The sequence below is a fragment of the Plecotus auritus genome (assembly GCF_963455305.1).
Source record: "Plecotus auritus genome assembly, chromosome: 6".
Taxonomy (NCBI): domain Eukaryota; kingdom Metazoa; phylum Chordata; class Mammalia; order Chiroptera; family Vespertilionidae; genus Plecotus; species Plecotus auritus.
In genome coordinates, this window is record NC_137773.1 from 56,033,880 (window position 1) to 56,053,674 (window position 19,795).

Sequence of the window (19,795 nt, forward strand, 5' to 3'; positions counted from 1 at the left end):
AATTAAAAGGCAATAACTCAAGGTCTACAGAATGACAGTCTCAATTTTGCAAGTGATCTCAGACCTACCCTGGTCCAGTCCTCATCTGATGTCTGACACCCTTTGACTGTCTCCCTTGCTTGCTCTGTGGGTGTGATGGCTGAACCTTTGCCAGAGATCCCCCTAGGGAGACAATGTCCTTGCTCTCCAGGCACACACCACCCTGGCTGGAGCTCTTTGACAAGGAGGAAGCTCTTTCTCACACTGACACCAAATCACTCCCATTGCTGCCCATCTTCCCCTCGGAGAAACTTAGGGCGTGTCTTGCCCCTCTCCTTCCTTGTGATGGCTTTTCTTTTAAATTTTTAGTTTTCAATTGCAGCTGACTTTCAATATCATTTTATATTAGTTTCAGGTGTACAGCATAGTGGTTACATAACTTACAAAGTGTTCTCCCTGATAATTCAAGTACCCACTTAGCACCATACATAGTTATTACACAGTATAACTATCAGTTTGTATTTCTTACTCCCTTCACCTTTTTTACCAGCCCCTATCCACCTCCATGGCAATTATCAGGCTGATCGCTGTATCTAAGAGTCTGTTTCTGTTTTCTTTCTTTGTTTACTTTGTTCTTTAAGTGGCCTATTAACTGCTGCTTTTGAATGGTGTAAATAAAATCCCTCATTCTAAAATCTTTTTTTTTTTTTTTTTTGGTGGGGAGGGCTACATTTACAAATTTAAGAATAATGGTGAAATGAGCTTTTGGGTCCCCACACTAAGTTTTCTCCAGGCTAACAGTCCCAGGCCTCCCACTGTCCCTCCTGGGGGAGCATTCTGAGCCCTCTCTTAAGACATTATCTCATCCAGATGAATCTCAGAGTATACAACACTCGCTTAACAAAAATTGACCAAAACTTGGAAATAAGCCCCTAAGAGGACTGCATGTCCTTTCTATGCCATTAGAGTCTAGACTATGACAGTTCATGTTAACATATCAAGCTTTGTCCTGTTGGGATAGAAATAACTTATGTTTAGTAGAAAAAACAGCCACAAAGGTTATGTTTTTATTGCCCCGTAGGAATGAGCAAAGTTATTTTGCTATACTTTTCTGATGGACCCTCATTTCTATAATATCCTTGAAACCAACTTTACCATCCTGCTGGTTCCTCATTGTTCAGTTACTAGTAAATAAATGCTTGGCGTGTTTTCATTGTATGTTTGTAAGAAAGTCATGTTTTCAACATTTGAAAATTATACTGTGCCAATTCCTTTACTCTGAACCTTGTATTTATATTTGATGCAAAGCTCTCTTTAAAAAAATAAGAGAAAAAAGATTAATGCTAATTGAGATTCCTAGGTTGTCTTCACATTTTGTCCTGTGGTCAGTATATAGTGCTAGCTTAAAAAGTTAGAGCAAAGTTTATTCCTCAAGCACAAAATTATGTCAAACCAATATGTAATGAGTGAGACTGGCCAGTGTAGCCTAAACAATAAATCATAAAGGGGTGGCAGGGAATATTTTGGAGATACTGACATTTGAACAAAACGACCAGGATATATAATGGTCTTCAGAGACCATGACCTGATAAACATGGGTGGCAAAATATATACTAGTAGTTGAGTGAACTTTATAGGAGAAAGCAAGAGGCATTAGGAGCCTACAGAAGGGCTGTTGGAAAGAAGGTGCTGGGTGATCGGTGGGTGAGGCTCTTTCCCCTCCTCCTTCCGTACTTGCCTCTGCAAAACTAGACCTTCACAGAGTAAGCCCCTTTCTCAGTATGTTCATGGCTCCATCAGGGAAGGAGGAGTGGGCATGAGCACTCTGGTTTATTTACCAGGCACAGTGCACTGCAGTGAAGACAGCTGCGTCAGACTATTTCAGCTAGACAACGCCCGCCACTGAGAACATCAGGTAATCCTCTCTCGTCTGTGTCCATGCTTGCCAGGAAAATGTTGAGTAACACGTTTGTTTCCCAAGTAGGGTTTCTGATAGGAAGAGAACGCACTCACTAGCTGACATGTTTGTTTCCCAGCACACAACCACCTTGGGGGACGCTAATGACAGCGAGTTTCTAAGTCTGCACAGCTAAGAATCCCTCTTCCTTGATGTGGTGACCCCATTGCAGGAATGGTAGCTGGCTTGTCTCAGGGACATACATTTAGTTAAACAAGCATTTACTGAGTGCACACTATGTGTCGGACATCATGGTGCTGAGGGGGAAAGGATTCCAGAGTCTCCTAAGCACATAAAACTTCAGTCGTTTGGGGATGGAATTTTAAACAAAACTCCAGAAAAGTTTCCGTGAAGTCCTGGAGTTGTCTTTCATGACTGAATTGTTTGCTTTGCTTTAAAAGGAAAAACTTGAGGATTTTAAAAATTCATAAAAAGAAGCCAAGAAGGGGCAGGGGAATAGAGATTTTGTAAAGAAAAGGGACTGTGCCTATTACCTGAGGAGCAGCCGGGAAGGAGTTCCAGTGCACAGCTGGAAGGGTTGACACCTTTCGCTGAACAAGGAGAGAAAAGGATAGATGGGTAGAGAAGACAGACTTGTATGCTTGATGTCAGAAAGTGGAAGGGACTTTCATTGAAGAGCTTCTATTTTCTATGTTAAGCACAAAGTGAAGGGTTTTACTAAAATGAGGGGAAGCTGGTGGGGCTCAGTGGTTGAGCGTTGACCTATGAACCAAGATTCGATTCCTGGTCAGGGCACATACCCTGATTGCAAGCTCGATCCTCAGTGTGGGACATGCAGGAGGCAGCCGATCAATGATTCTCATCATTGATGCTTCTATCTCTTTTCCCCTCTCCCTTCCTCTCTGAAATCAATAAAAATATATTTAAAAAATAAATAAAATAACATCAGGGGAAGACAGTTTCAGGGAAAGGGCAAAGTCAGTGATTGGAAACCTGTGTTGTGGCTGTTGGGAGAGGGTCTCTAAAACTGTGAAGGTGCTGAGGTTTTACCAAATTCTGAAGACAATAAGTTGGCCTACCACTGTTTCATGGCTGCTGGAAGAAGTCAGGAGTCTCCTGGGTCAGAGCCAAAGGACTTATTTCTCACAGCAGAGCAAGCAGCCTAAGCATGATGTTGGCCTCAGTTCCCCTTGCCTCCAAGTTAAGCGGGGTGGTGCAGGTGAGCAAAGACGGATGTCTGCACACACAGTGGGTTGCATTACAGGAAGGAGATGTGGAGTTTAGGGAACCTGAATCTTTTGTAATGGGCAGAAAGTATGCACGCCCTTTGCTCCAGAGGGAGATGCTATCTCTCTCTCTCTCAGGGCTGTTCACTATACAAACATCCTTGAAAAAATAGTTGGGAACCATGGGCAGTCAGTGCCTGCTCATGAGATATATGGAAATGAGAGAGACATGTGGAGAATTGTCTTCCAACAGAGGAAATGTCCAGCAGACCAACCCTGTTGTTATTGATTATCTAAATACTAGAGGCCTCATGCACAAAATTCGTGCAAGTGTAGGCCTTCCTTTCCCCGGATGCCGTCATTGGCTTCCCTCTGGCACCTGGGACCCGGGCTTCCCTCGCAGCCCCGGCTTCCTTCGGAAGCACATCCGGTCTAATTAGGATATTACGCTTTTATTATTATAGATTTGAGTTATCAAGCTCATTCTTATTCCCTTCAAATATCATCACTGAGCCAATGTCCTTATATAAGGAAATGATCATTTTTAAAAGACCCAGAAAACGTCTCTCTAAGATGACACTGATCCTGTAGCACTCCTTGGACACTATGATTCAAATGAGTAAGAGTCTAACCAACGAAAGTGATTCCCAACTCAGAATTTTCTCTCTCTCTCTCTCTTTAAATGGGGGAACTGATATACATGTCTGTTTGGAATCTAGGTCCTTGCTAGACTGAACTGTGCTTGTGGACCAGCAGCATGGGCCTCACCTGCAAGTCGGTCAGGAACTGCTGACTCTCAGACCCCACCCTGCCCTACTGTATCCTCATTTATATTTTTTGACAAGATTTCCAGGTAACTTGTAGACTCATTAAAATTCAAGATGAACTGATTCAGACTCTGGAGCAGGGGTAGGCAAACTTATTTGGTACAGGCCCAGATAATTATTCCAGGCTTCACCGGCCACACAGACCAGTGCAATTACTCAACTCTGCTGGTAGAGCTGGAAAGCAGCCGGACAGTAAGTACACAAATGTCATGGTCAAATATGGCTCACGGGCTGTAGTCTGGACCTGGCTCAGAAGTATTGTTTTGGAGTAGCAGTTATATTTAAAAAAGAAATGATAGTATAACAAACTTTTATTTTTAATGGTGTGATTTCTCGTGAACATATGCCAGCTTCTAAGTATCACAGTCTGTTCCTTGGTAACTGCTTATAACACAACTTCTTAATGATTCATTCTTCAATTTTTCTCTAGGCTGGAAACAAATGACCAGTTAATAGTGTGTAAAATCTACTGTCTTCCTCTTTTTGGCCATGTGCAAATGTCACTGATATTTGTAGTGACATTTGCACATGGCCAGCTGCTGATTCTACTTCCTTTCTTTATGATTTTTCAAAACCAGCCATTCGGCAGTCTCAAATATCCATTTTCTCAGCACTCTGCGAGGTAACGTGTCTGGGCCAGCACATGGAGTCTGCTTATCCTGAGCCTTCTTTCCTTTGGCCGATATTTGCCGTTTCTAATCTGAAGACGATTCTCTTTGCTGAAGGTGATGGAAGCAAAGGGAAGCACCAGTGGGAGGGGAAGTTAAGGATGCTGAATAGCAGGCAGAATGTGGGGGAATTGAGGCCCCTAACATCCAGCGCTATACAAGAGAAAACGGATAAGTGCAAGAACATGAATGAGAAATACCATATATGTTACTAGTCAGAACTAATACTGTGACATGTTAAAGTTGAAAACAGGGTTGAAACTTACAATTTCTCTTATTACCTTTTAACTGAAAAAGTGAATCTTTTCAGACTCTGTAAACTCACAGACCTTTATTAGAACTAGTAAAAATTAACTTGGCTTTTTTCTATCCAGCTTAAGAGTGATAACAATGTGAAATTCGATGTCTTCTAAGTTTTTAGATTTAATACCCAATAAATAATTTTCTGAAGAAGCTTCTTAAAAATGCTTATCTATAGAGTATACATGAGACCAAAAAGGCAGTAAAAGGAATTAAGTCCAAGTTTCTTTTTTGTTACATTCGCTTTTATGGGTCAGGAAATATTTGCCAGGTTTCGTTTCAGCCTGCGATCTCCACTGTGGGCACTCAGCTACAATCCGATGTGCTGCAGTTTCATTTTCCCTGGGAATACATGGGGCAGGCTATTGAGGATTATTATTATTATTGTACGCAAGAAGCACAGCTCTCTTAGAATGTCAGTAATGGTTCCATAGAATCCAAAGGGCAAACAAGGTTCCCAGGGCCGGAACCTTCTACATAGAAGCTTATGGTACTCCTTGCTTCGGAATCCCTGCTTCAGTGATACCAAATACCACCATCCTAACAACTGCCAATATTTATTTAGGTCTTTTATGTACTAGAAATGATGCTAAATGCTTTGCACACATTATCTAATTTAAAATTCCAATAAATTAGTTGATTTTCCCAATATTATAGCTGAGGAACAAGCGACTTATAGAGACCTTGGCTAAGCTGTAGGAAGTGCCAGGAGGCAGAACCCCAGCCAAAGGGATAAAAACAAATGTTGAGAGGTCAAGAGATGGTCCAAAGGGAAGAAAAGTTAGAAAAAAAGGAGGAAAGTAGGAAACTTAAAAAGATATTCAGGAAGTGGACGGTAGAGAATCAATACCAAATATGTAATAGAAATTTCAAAAAGGTCAAAGATCACAACACAATCTGCCAGTGGTGAAGGAATATATGAAAAGGATGCACCAAGTACCTCGCTCAGGCCACCAGAGTAGCACCGAATATTTATTAGCCATTGGCTAAATGATTTAATGTGTCTCTGCCATTTTCCCCAGTGGTTCCTGTAACAGAATGGTACCTGGCACATATTAGGCCCTCAGTAAACATGCTGCTGCACCAACGAATGCCTGAAAGTGTGCCCACAAGTATTTCCCTCAGGGAGCCGCATATGTATTTGATGAGAAATACACATCTTCTGAACTGCTTGGAAATGCTTATGCTTGAAATAATCATGAGATATTGACCTTTATTTAATGCCTTCTCTGTGTGTGTCAGGGACTGTTCTATGTTCTTCATCCTCTCAACAGACTTGATTCCCATTTTACAGAGGAGAAAACTGAGGTGTGCAGACAAAAGTGCATGAAATCCCCTAAGGCAAGCATGTCAAACTCCCTGCCAGCGGGCTGCAGGCCTTCGAGTTTGACATACTTGCCCTAAGGCTGTGGTTGGCAAACTGCAGCTCGCGAGCCACATGCGGCTCTTTGGCCCCTTGAGTGTCGGTCTTCCACAAAATAAAGTCTATTTTGAAGAAGTGGCGTTAGAAGAAGTTTAAGTTTAAAAAATTTGGCTCTCAAAAGAAATTTCAATCGTTGTACTGTTGATACTTGGCTCTGTTGACTAATGAGTTTGCCGACCACTGCCCTAAGGTATAGGTGGGAGAATGGGAAGCAAGCCACACAGTCTGGCTCCAGAATCCTCTCCACCATTATGTGTCCACATAATGGTTAAGAGTTCTTTGAGAATTCAGAGATAGCAGAGAATTCTAGCTGAAAGAAATTTTAGGGAAAATTTGCTATCTCATTTTACAGACTGCAGAGTTAGGCCCAAGGGTGTGGTGTCTCTCACAGCCTCGGTTAGTGGAAACACTGAGACTAGCACAGCGTCTTGAATTCCCTGCCTGGTTCTTCATTTCTGATACCCCACTGCTTCTCATAAACCAGCTGAGTAGAGCAAAACTCACATATGAGGACCTGAAAACTGTTACTCAGCACCGTTATTTAGCGTATGGATAAAGAAAAAAATACGATATAGATAATAAAATTAGAACAGATTATAGAAGGGTTTTATGAAGAAAATCAAATCATGAAACAGGTGCTCATAAATTGCTAACAAGGCTATGGGAGAACTTTTTTGCAAAATTTTGCAAAAGCAAAGTAGAGCTGTGGAAGATGGGGGAGAGGGAGAGTAGGAGGGCCACTGAGGATAGAGAAGGGGGTGATGAAAAGTGATTTATTTGGGGGAGATTTGGGGAAGGTGTGTTTAATGCAGGCCTCTAGATGGCAAAATAAACTTCTAGAAAATTGTAAAATCACTTTCTTGTAAAGAAGACATTAAAAATAATGGTTTAATCAAAACTAGTGTTCAAACTCCTAAGAGACCTTTACACAAACAAGCAACAAACAAAAGGAACAGCCTGTTTCTATGCATGAGAAATGAACGGGTTTGATACAGAACATCCACTTCTTGTGGATGTGTCTAAAAGACAGCACACGCTGCTGTTAGACCTAGCTGTGACGATCAATACTGAGTGTAAAGATGGACAAAATGAATGGAGACAGCTGCACTCCACTTGCCTCATCTCATCTATCAATGGTCTGGTTTACTCGTCGTTTTAATACTATTCCTTAGCCAGAGCCATTCCGACAGCTTAGGAAACTGGCCCTGAACTTCGTGACTCAGAGAGCTTTCAGTTAGGGCAGCGGTCGGCAAACTCATTAGTCAACAGAGCGGCAAACCGCGGCTCGCGAGCCACAGTTTGCCAACCACTGAGGGGAAGGGCATGAATTAACAATGCTCCTAATAAAGGTCTGTTCCTCACAGGAGCACCATTGGTCCACATGCCACCCCTCCCCCCCCCCACCATCACCAAGGAGGAGGCAGGAGTTTCATATTCAGGCTAAATTTCGTGAGTCTTCTTTCCTGACCCCTCCCCACTACCATCAATGGCCAATTGAAACAGGCTTCTCCTTAATAATGTATTTATTTTTATTAAATATCAATGGCCCTCTCTGGGCAGCGCTGCCCACAGCCTGACAATTCCTGGAGGCGAAGGGAGAGCATGGAGGAGGCGAGGAAGAGCAATGCCTTGTCAGTTTATTAGAACTGGTAAACAGACTTCTCCATTTTATGACCATGTGACTTTTTGGCGCAAAAAGTTCAATAATTAATACAAGTAAATCACTTCTACATAATCAAATTTCATCTTATGACCCAGAAAAATGCAAAGGACGTAGCAAAAACAACTTTTAGTACTTAGACTTTTATTCCAAAATTCCCATGATGAATTTCTAAAAACAGTCCTGACTCATTTTTGCTTGTATAATTACATACAGGGAATTCTCCTTAATGTTTCAGCAAAGACTCATTCCTACGCAGTTACTTCAGGAGCTACACTAATGGGTATTGTCACTAAGGAGTTTTTAAGAAAGAATAGCCAATGTTGCCACTCAGAAATGGCTGTAGGTATGTTATTCACATCAGATACTTATTTTTAAATGTACTTTGCTGACCACTTCAATATCTTGGGAATTTAAACATGCCAGAGAGCAAAAAGTGATCATCTGAAAAACACATCAATGAATTTAACTATGAGTCTTTAAGGAAACTGAAATCTATGCCAACATAATTTTTCTAGTTCCCCAGTAGAGGGCAACTTCTACACACTTTGACAAAGAAAAAAATCTATGCACACCACATCAGTAAGAACCATCATATGTTTAAAATAAAACAATTCAGCTTATGCCTATAAATGGATTTTCACTAACAGGTAGCTATAAAATGTCATGAAGCTTTAAATATGTAATTAGGAATTGAGTATATTTAACAATGAGTAATTAGCATTTTGTGACTAATAGAAGTGATCCCAGGAACTTTAAAGTAGCAACATTTAGGTCCTATGACAGAATTACCGGTAACTGAAATATAGAAGGTAAATGATGAGAGTATTGATCTTTAGTAAACATTTAGATTGAGTTTCATTATGACCAAGTTCCAAATATAGCTAACATAAAAGTATAAAGTCTTATTTAAAAAAGGCCAAAAAAGGGGGAGAGGGATAATAATACAAACATCTCTAAGTATAATTGAATCCGTTTGCTATTATAAACTTTAAAATAACACTTATCAGTGTTCATGTTTTAAATGACATTAGATATAAGAATGTAAATATATATATATTTATGTATATGCAAATAGAGTAAAATTCTACCATAATACATCTCATTACTATATAGATTTGGATACAATGTGATATGTTCTTATTCATTCACTCATTCAATATTTATTTACTGAGCACTTATTATGTGCCAGATACTATTCTACAAGTCAAGAAAGCAGTGTGATAAATCTGACAAAATTCTCTACCTTTTTGGAACTTATATACCCCACAATAAAAAATAATGTGCCATAAAGCCTTCTGAAAAGATATGCCTATAAATAGATGCTTACCATGTTTCATAATGCTGGCTTCTTCTTCTTCTTCTTTTTTTAATTAAAAAAGGATTTGTTTTTAATACAGAGAAATATTACAAGAAAAAATAAGATAGCTCATAATGTTAATACTCAAAGAACCCTTGTTGATCTTATAGTAATCCATGAAATTGATTAGAAAAATTTTAATTGTATAGAGTAAAAAATAAAAAGTGAAATTTTCTAGCATCCCACTGTCTCCAGAGATATTAACAGTTCCTTGAGACTCCTTCCAAAGAAAATAATACGCCAGTATCCACCCATCTAGTCCCTTTAAGTTATTCAAATTCATAGGTTTCTTAAGACAATCATAATATACACAGTATTTTACACATGACTTTATTTTTTTCTCACTTCACTATGTTTCTTGGAGGTCTTTCTATAGAAGAATATATTAGTGCACCTCATTCTTTTATTTGACTCATTTTATTTTTAATATATAAGTATTTTATAACATCCTATCTTTAAAAATCTTAAAAATTCTAGTTTTAAAAGTGGTAATACAACTTTGAAACTAATAATAGCTATGGTATGTGGTATTAGTAACTATAATTTAATCTATAAAGAGTGGGAATTCATGGACTTCAAAAAGAAGTCTGGAAAAAATGACATTTAATTTATTATAAAGCAGCAAATAAAAAAGTAAAAGGAATGAGCACCATTTTGCATAAAAACTTACCAATAACCCCATTAGATCACATACAATGTAATAACCTTCAAAAGGGTGTCTTAGGTTGTGAATTTAAAATAGTACTTTTTTATCAGTAAATTTTTATAATAGCTTTGTTATATAATATTTTTGGAGTTCCACTTAAAAATTTTAATTAAACCTGTAAGAATTACTTTGTTTCATTATATTTATAATACTGCTTAAGCCATATATTTATATCAGTGCCATATTTGATATTAAAATGTGATCAGAATTTTTTAGTTTACAAAAATATTATGCAAAATAAAATACAAGACACTAGGTGGTGCTGTGGGACCTTCCACATAAACCAATGCAGTACAGTGCTGCATTTGATGAATTAGTTGTGTGGCTAATTCTATGTTTAAATGTTCATTAAATTTTTTTCTAGATAAACCAGTCTTCTAAATAATAAAAGCAACAAAATGAAAAAGCAAACTGTTGACAGATGACCTCTTTCAGGATGACATGGCCCCTTTCATAATCACATACCCTAACTCCTATGTTAAGCTATTAAAAACATCTTTATATAACCAATGCCATTTTTGAGGCATGCCTCTCAAGAAAGTGTTATTTTCCACTTATCTTTAAAGTTATTTTTCATATGTCTAAGAATAAAAAAATCAGAAATTATATATTCTTGTCAAATAATTTTTGATTAGGTAATTTCTTATATCAGTCACAGTATATAGTGTAATTGTCTTAGTTTCAATTTGTTTCTATTTTTTCTGATGTGACTACCTATTGTAGAACTGTTAATTCAAATGCTGACAGCGGGGCCAAAATGACAAGGTAAATGTATGCATTAGGCCATTTGTAAAGATAATAGGGAGGGGGGTAACTTAGAAAAAAACATAGAGTATCTGCATTCAAATTCAGATGAAAAATAAAACCTACACACACACACACACACACACACACACACACACACACACACACACACACCACTTAGGCCAAAGAAAACACATCTGTGGTCTGCATGTGGCCTGTGGGCCACTCATTCGTGACCTCTGACCAAACACAACATGCCCCATACCATTTATTATAAGTGACGTTTTCTTAGGAGAAACCTAAAATTTTCAGTGCAAATGATGTTTCAGCTGTCCTTTCAAAATGTTTTTTATCACATATGTATGGTTCTCCTTAAAGATAGAAATTACTAATGACTCAGGAGATAAACGGCAGTGGTCGATTACATTAATTCCGCATGATGAGTTTCTGCTTTGAAGAAAAGCATAGATTTAGCAACCTTTTACCATCCTCATGGTCTTTCTCTCCCTGCATGTACTTTGAGGATTGTGAGGGAGGTGGAGATGAAGTATTTAATAGTGAATTAGTAGAAACATATGATAAACAAATAAAAAAGGGGCAGAATTTATTCACACTGATAGTGATGGTGGAACTTACATTATAGGCACAAGGTGTGATTAAAAGGAATGAAAATGAATTTTTGACAAGTGCAACAAAATTCATCTAAAGGAATGTTTTTCCTCGTCTGTCACTGAGAGAAGCCCAAATCATTTGTAAACGATGCACCATTCCTAAACGTTTTAGCTGTCTTCAGAAAAAGCTTGTGTGTCACATAAGAAAATAATATAAAATCATATCATTTCTAAACGGGAAGAGACCACAGAGATGAACAAGCCTCTTGTTACTTTAGCTACACCTCACAAATCATTCTTCCTGAAAGGTAAACACGGTGAGGCTCCAGTCTCCAGGTGAGGCTGTGCCATAGCAGCTGAGTGACCTGATGCTCACCGGAAGCCGGAAGCCGGAAGCCACGAGGGAATCACAATGGACTTTGAATGGGAAGTGAGCCTTACACCAGGAACCAAGGCAATAAGATCATGTTTCAGGAATTTCAAATATTGTCTAAACACCCACAAGAGTCTCGGCTAACCCTGAAAGTCATTTGGACTTTTCAGAGAACTTAATGGGTTCAAACACAGATATATGGGAGAAGTGAGGAAAAGCAGAAAAAGATTAGAGCCAGGAATCATGAATTCGTTCCATTCACTTTTCAGACAGCCTGAAATGCCATCTCAGAGGAGAGTTTTTATACTTAATAAGCATCTTGTTTTTCGAATTGCATGTCTTCTTCGAGAACAGCAGTTTTCACAGTGCAGTCTGGGACCTATGGGATCTTTAAGACTGTTTGGAGGGCTGGCAAGATAAAAACTAGTTTAATGATAACACTAAGACATTATTTGCCTTTTTCACCCTCATTCTCTCACAGTCGTACAGTGGAGTTTTCCAGAGGCTACAGGATATGTGACACTGAAAGATCTGATCCAGGAACAGATAGGAGACTCTGAAGCCAGACATGAAAGAGATTTGTAAAGTGTAAAACAACGATACTCTCTTCACTGGGTTTTCTTTTTGTTTTGGAAAATATAGTTATTTTTCACAAAAATATGTATGTTTACATATCATGGTGTTTTTGTTATTTTTTAAATGAATAATTTCCCAGCTTTAATTTCAAATATCATAAATACAGATAGGTATAACTTACATAAATAAAAGCTCTCTGTGGTCCTCAACACATTTTAAGAATGGAAAGAGGTCCAAAAAATTTGAGAACACTGTTTTTGAGGTAAGCTGCTCACATCTTAGTCTAAATCAATTCCACTGTGTGCTAAATACTTATGTGAATCTAAAAATTCCATCAGAATGAGACTTTGTTAGAAGCATCTTGGAGCAGGAAGCACTTATCTAGACAAGGTGGGCCTGACTAGCTTGATGCAGAGGAGTAAACAGTGGCGTGAGAGCTATGGGCTTAGGTGAAAAAAACCTGGATTGGGGAGGAAGTAGAGAGGCAGTCAGGAGTGAGCAATGGCAAATGTTTTTTTTTGTTGTTGTTTTTTTTGTTTTGTTTTTGTTAATCCTAACCCAAGGATATCTTTCTATAGATTTTTAGAGAGAGTGGAAGGGAGAGGGAGACAGAGAAATATCTATGTGAGAGAGACACATCAATTGGTTGCCTCCGCACTGGCTCCCAAATCAGGGCTGGGGATCAAGCCTGCAACTGAGGTACAAGCCCTTGACTGTAATTGAACCTGGGACCCTTCAGTGCGCAGGCCGATGCTCTATCCACTGAGCCAGATCAACTAGGGCACAATGGCAAATGTTTTGATTTAAAAATTTAGCTTGGGACCCATGATACATCTAGGAAGGGGTCTCTTCCTCTTACCTTTATTCTCCAAACTGAAATGCAATCCTTCATTGGTTCCCCAATAGTCTTAAAGACCCATCATAGCCTACAACAGCCTGTATGATGTGCTCCTGTCTACCTCTCCATCTCGTCTCTCCTCATTCTTCACCTGACTTCCCATGCTCCACAGGGCCCTCAGTCCATTTCCATGAGGGATATGTTCCCTTCTACTACAGATCTTAGTTTCTTTCCTTCAGGGCATCAAGGGAGCATTACTATCAATATCAATTTCCTCTGAATATGCACTCTCATGACATCATGGGCCTCCTTTGTGGCCCTCATCACAGTTGCAACTTTACATGTATTGGTGTGATTCTTAATGAATATCTGTGTCTCCTCCACTAGTCTATAAGCTTTACAAAAAAGGGACCAGACTTATTTTTACTGCATCTTATATTCTCTGTACATAGTAAAATGCCTGGGGCATAGTCAGGCTCAATTAATATTTTTGAATGAAGGACTAGATGATCTCTTGCTTCTAGAACTGTTTAATAAGTATAATAACAAAAAAAGGCCGTGTTTATTGAGCATGCCTGTTTTACGTACTTTGCAAGTGAAATGTAATTTTGCAAACAAGCCCATGGAGAGGCACAATTATACCCCCACCTGCAGATGCAGAAATCAAGGTACATGGAAGTTAACTAATTTGCCCATGATCAAACAGTAAGTTTTGATGTCAGGATATGGACTCAGTTTGATTGTACAACACATAACATGATATTATAGTTTGTGGGCCTAGTTCAAAATTATGTCCCATAGAAATGAACAATTGATAAACTTTAGGAAACTAATTTGCAAACTGATAAGTGATTCTAATGGGGAACTAGAATATGTTCTGAATTGTAAAAGTATTGAACAACAACAATAAACAGCCACTTTTGCATCAGAACTTTAGTACCTTTCTATGTTTCCTTGATTAAAAGAGAAAGATATTTGTGCATCTGTTTTCTGAAAGTATAAGGGTGGTTCAAGAAATAATGACAAAAATGAAGTTCTCCTCCAGATATCTAGAATGAGATAGCACACCATTTGATTTAGAAAATATTCTTTGCCCTTTTAAAAAGGAAGTGAATCAAAATAAAGCAGAGCCTAAACTCTCACAATTAAATAAATATATATGCCCCTTTCCCCAACTTGGTTTAATTTGAATTTAAAAATTTCAGCTATGTTTATTTCTTAACTAACACAGGTTTTATTTATATTAACCTGGTCATTTGAAATTACAAATTAGTCTCATGAGTCTTTAAATGCAAAATATAACTGTAATCCAAGTTTATTTTTTTTTCTGTTATCTCAACATTCCTAAGGATATATATCAGTATACAAAAAAATAAAATGAAAACCTAGAAATGCTATAAATTCTAACAATTTACCATCTAAAATCTAACAACTCATATCATCATATTTAGGTTCAATTTTACATTTTTAGTATCTTTGTAGTTTCATTCAATACATAATTATGGGACATCTACTCTATGTTAGGCATATCCTTGAGGCTGGGGACATAATGATAAGGGTGGTCTGGTCTCTGCCTTTGCTCCAACTAGATATTACAATCTAGTTGGGGCAAAGTAAAAAGTCAAAGGCCACATAATGGAGTGAGGAAAGGCTGCGAAGGATTCCTAAAGAGGTGACATGTGAGACCAGAATGGTGACCAGAAATGGCCAAGAGAAGGGTGGAGGTGAAGAGTAGCTCAAAAGGGTCTGCGAAGGAGGGGAACAGAATATACAAAGGCCTAAAGGCAGGAACATGTGCTCATGGTGTTTAGAAGGAAAAGAAAGGGAGGCGTAGTAAATGGGACATAACAAATGCTACTCCCGTGACAAGAACCTCACACATTCCTCCTGAAAAGATAACCAGTTATATCTACTAGCCTTCTCATCTTCTAGTAAATAAATAAAATAAAATAAATAAAAAGGACAATTAGATTAAGGAATAACTCAAAAGTGACATTTGGAATTTAACTTTCCTTAGCACTAAACTTAATATGTATAACCAAAACGTCAGCAAAACCAAACATTACTGGTATTGCTACGTTGAGAGATGGTTGGAGTGGAGGACAGGGGAATAAAGTTAGGATCTTAAGAGTGTCCAAACCTTCTATGGCTGGCAAATGCTTTGTTCTCTGAAGAATATTTATTACTAGAGTAAACTTACTCCTTCTGGAATATTAGTTATTTAGTGAGGAGTTATTTCTATTCAGAAATGGAAAATTCAAAGACCAAAAACCCCTGACTGTATGGTAATCTATATGGCTTGTGCACTGGCGCTGTCTGCGGGCCCGAGTCATCAATTATGTACAGCTCCAGCCGGAGCCGGTGTCGGGGTCTGCCAGGGATTTCTTAAGGGGAACAAAAACATTTTCTTGTGTCTTCTTTTAGAAAACACAGAGTAGGTGAAAAGAGGGGGATCTCTGAAAGGAAATACGAGTAATCCTCCATACATATACTGACTCCTTATAATAAGTGAAACAATGAATTTTTTAGAAGTACTTAAAGTGAAGCCAGAAATATAACTAAGGAGAAAGCCTCAGAAATAGATACAAGAAAGGCTGGCTTCAGTTCATCAAAACCACACACTTCAGAATACAAATTCATTCCTTCTATGTGGAGGAAAAATAACTAATGGGGGTCACCAAGCTCCAACCTCACGGAACCAAATTCAGTACACTCAGTGTTTACAACAAGGAGTAATCACATTATGTGAAATAAAATGCCCTGTAACCCCCAAACCTGGCTGGCTTCTGAGGTGTGAGTTTTCCCTGTAAATGAATGAAGCGTGTTTACAGACTGACCGGGGAGCACACGGACTATGAAGATTACCACGAAGAAAATGCAATCTAAGATATCTTATGGAATTTTCTCTATTATACCAAGCACAACAAAAGCTTTCACTGGGATTTCAATAAATTTAGTTCTGCACATTGCTGCAGAAATTTAGTTATTCTCCCTTTCTCTAGTGGGTAGCCAGGGTAGCAGCTGGTGTGTTTTGTATTTAAAAACGGGAAAAAGACCTCTTGTTCTCTCTCAGTACCTACATAAATGCGCTTGAGAAAATTTGGAAAAATGATTTACTTTAAGTAAAATGACTTTATTTCCTTTCCTGTACAGTATTTGACACGCTTTTAAACATCTAAGGGTAAGAGTCATGCTTTCAAAAAGCATATAGATTTCTTCTAGAGGAAACTACAGCACATAAAAACATATTTAAATCCATGTAAATTTAAACACATATGCTTGAAAGTACATCCTCATTCTTCAACACTTTCTGGGTAGAATTTATAATACCTGATTTTTATAAAATAACTCAGGTGACATGTAAATACTGTGAGGTAGCCAGACAAAGGTATCATAATTTTATATTACTTTAAAGAGTGTGTAACAGTCTCATTGTGTCATTTCTATACAAGTTAGATCACATGTCATATTACTCAGCCAAATTCTGTAAAATTGAAAGCATATTTAAAAATCAGTGTTAAAACATTAAGGAATGCCAGAAACTGATGAAAATCAAATCAATTCCTTAATTCTTAGATTTGAAATGGGAATAATCTGCTGATCATTCACGGAAACTGTAATTTAGCAGAACAGATCCCTATGAATGCTGAAATATTTAATTTTCTCAGCTCCTATTTCCTAAACAAATGATTTCTGCCCGTTAGAATGTGAAAAACTCCAACATATTTAAGCACATTGCAATTCACATGACACATGACACAAAAAACATGACATACATCAAATTAGCTACTTGTTACTAATAGAGTCTGTTAAAAAAGGCAAGGCCTCAGTTCCACAACCATTACAGTTTAATTTATTGACTTCCATATTTTGGCTTATATACACTGTTAATTGAACACTTTGCAAATTCAGTGGGAAACCTGAATTGAGGCCATTTAAAATTATCTTTCGCTATGAATATTTAAATTCATATTTTATTACATACATGAAGTGGGAAGGAAATCTCAGTCACCTGTCCATTTTGTGACAGGTGCTTTACATTAATTATATCATTTCATCCTGAGAAATATATTACTGCCTTTTGCTCCAGGAAGGCAACTAACTTGTCCAGAGGTCACATGACTACTCAAAGCTCCTCATGTTACTCCATCACCAACAGCATGTGATTTCTTCCTTCTGCAAACATGTTGCTCCTTTGGCTTCTGGAATATTACAAACTCCTCTTTTATCTTCTTCTCCTACATCTTTCCCCATCACTAAATTCAGGTCTCTTATAAGGCTTTCCCTGACCACCCACTCTGAAACACACACACACACACACACACACACACACACACACCTTCCCTCCTTGACCACTTTTTTCCCTTAATCTTGCATTATTTTTGTTCACAAAACTTATCACCAGTTGACATTATATTTAGTTACTTGCTTACTGTCTGTCTCCCCTATTGTTCACCCATCCCCACTCCAACAAAACTCCACAAGATTGGGATCCACAAGGCTTGGATCTTGTTTGTCATTTTCCTCCTGTGGCCTCAGTCACTACATCAACTGGCACAGAGGGAGCCCTCAATATATGTGTTGAATGAATGAATGGCTAGAAGTTGTGGAGCTGGGATTTGAATTCAGGTCTTTCTAATTCTAGGCCTATGCTTATTTCACCAATTTTGGTTTAATTTCAGTGCACCTTTGTTAAGTTTCCAAATAGTGAACTCACATTCTTTATAATGAACCCTAGAGCCCTGCCCTCTCTTCTCTACCCAAAACCTGAAACGAAAGAAAGCTGCTTTACAAAAGAAAGGGAGTGAGAAGTTACACAGTCCAGGAAGAAAGAAGAAAGGAGCTGCCTTTATTGTGCACTTCCTTTGTTCTGAGGAATATGTGTACAGTATATATGTATGGACATGTGTCTATTTGCATGTGTATATTTCTGTATAGGTATAATTCCTTTCTGTTTCATTCTCATGGCAACAAGACAGAGGTAATATCTCTTACTTTGAGATGTGGACACAGAGGTTCCCAGTTATTTGCAGTCACCCAGGAAAGTCCCAATAATCTTTGTGCATGGGAATGGGTGTGCGCATGATAAAGACTATGTATAGGAACCTTGCCTTTTCTATCTGAAATGGGTTTTTTTCAGAATATTGAAAAACAAAACAACTGCACAGTATTTAATATTCCAGAATGCTTCTTTTCATTCAAAAAATCCTCAAGTAACTAGCAAAGAAGGTAGAACAGATAAAACGGTTGCTTCTCTTTTGGACAGAAACCATTCATTTGTCCTCTAGCTTAAAACAATAACTGTTCTTTCTATCACAGGTTCATTATCCACTTTCAAGCTATGCACGAAAGGCAGAAGCAAGACTAATAGAGGCAACTTCTTGGGGACAGTTGTCATTGGACTATGTAGCTGTCCACTCCCCTCTTCAAGATTCCCACCCAGGGTAGTGAGGGAGCTTCAGAGAACATGTCCTCGGAAGTCTGGGTATTGGGGAAAGAGAGCACCAGTGAGTGGGGCCTGGTCCCCTTCAAGAGAAGCTTGTAGCTGAGAGGCTGAAAGAGGAGAGAGGCTACAATGGGTCAAACTGCTAGTTCTCCATGGTCAGGCAAAGACATGTCAGTTTTCCTATGGGTTAAGTGCTCCAAGGAAGAGAACTGAGCTTGAGTCATTCTGACCAGGACATAAGTAGACCACTAAAGGCCAAGATCTGTGGCTGGAGTTTTCAGAGAATCACTGTCCCTGTCAGGCAATGATGTGTTCGAATGTTCCTAGTGAAGCAGAACCACTGAAAAACCCACAGATATGGTGATGGAAGAAGATTTGACTTGGGATGGTGGGCACACAATGCAATATACAGATGATATGTCAGAGAAGTGTACACTTGAAACCTATTATGATCCTATTAACCAATGTCACCCCAATGGATTTAATTAAAAACCCCACAGAAGTGCCCCCAGAAGAGAATGATGTGCCATACTAGAGGGTTTCAAAGCCAGGTGACCACCCCAAGACACATTAGACCTTGTCCATTCATCTCTAATCCTTCCTTCCCCACTCTGCCTGATCCTACAGGAGACAAAAGCAGGGATCCTACAGATCCCAATACAAATCATGTCTATTAATGTAGAAGGATCCCTCATGCTTCTTCCAGTCAATACCCAGCCTGCCAAAGTTGTCACCATAGGTTAATTCTTCTTAACTTGAACTTCATATACATTAAATAATAAATATGAACTCAATTGTGTTGGCTTCATTTGCTCAATATTATGCCTGTGAGAGTCAATCATGTTTTTGGTTGGGGCAATGGTTCATCATTTCCATTCATATTTCACGTTCTATTATATTACTATATCACAATTTATTTATCCATTCCCCTTAGGATGGGCATTTAAATTTTTTTTTTCATTTTGGCTTACTTAAAAAGTTCTATAAGCCTTCTTAAACATGTCTTCCGGTGGACATATGCACTCATTTCTGATGGACATACACCTGAGAGTGGAATTGCTAAGTCACAATTCAAGCATATGTTTAGCATGAGTAGATACTGCCAAACAGTTTCTCAAATATTAAATAATGTATGAAAGT

General features: G+C 38.3%; 1 protein-coding gene across 3 annotated transcripts in view; it reads right to left on the bottom strand.

Moving 5' to 3' along the window:
• SLC10A7 (solute carrier family 10 member 7) overlaps positions 1-19,795 on the bottom strand; it is a 209,607-nt gene that overhangs the window by 56,851 nt on the left and 132,961 nt on the right. Inside the window, exon 6 of one of the 3 annotated variants that reach the window (XM_080672622.1) lies at positions 4,245-4,381. The exons of the other annotated variants lie outside the window; for them this stretch is intronic. Coding sequence (XP_080528748.1) covers positions 4,304-4,381 — 78 coding nt within the window. The 3' untranslated portion in view covers positions 4,245-4,303. Of the gene's footprint in view, positions 1-4,244; positions 4,382-19,795 lie in introns of those variants that run through there. 3 annotated transcript variants of the gene reach the window in all.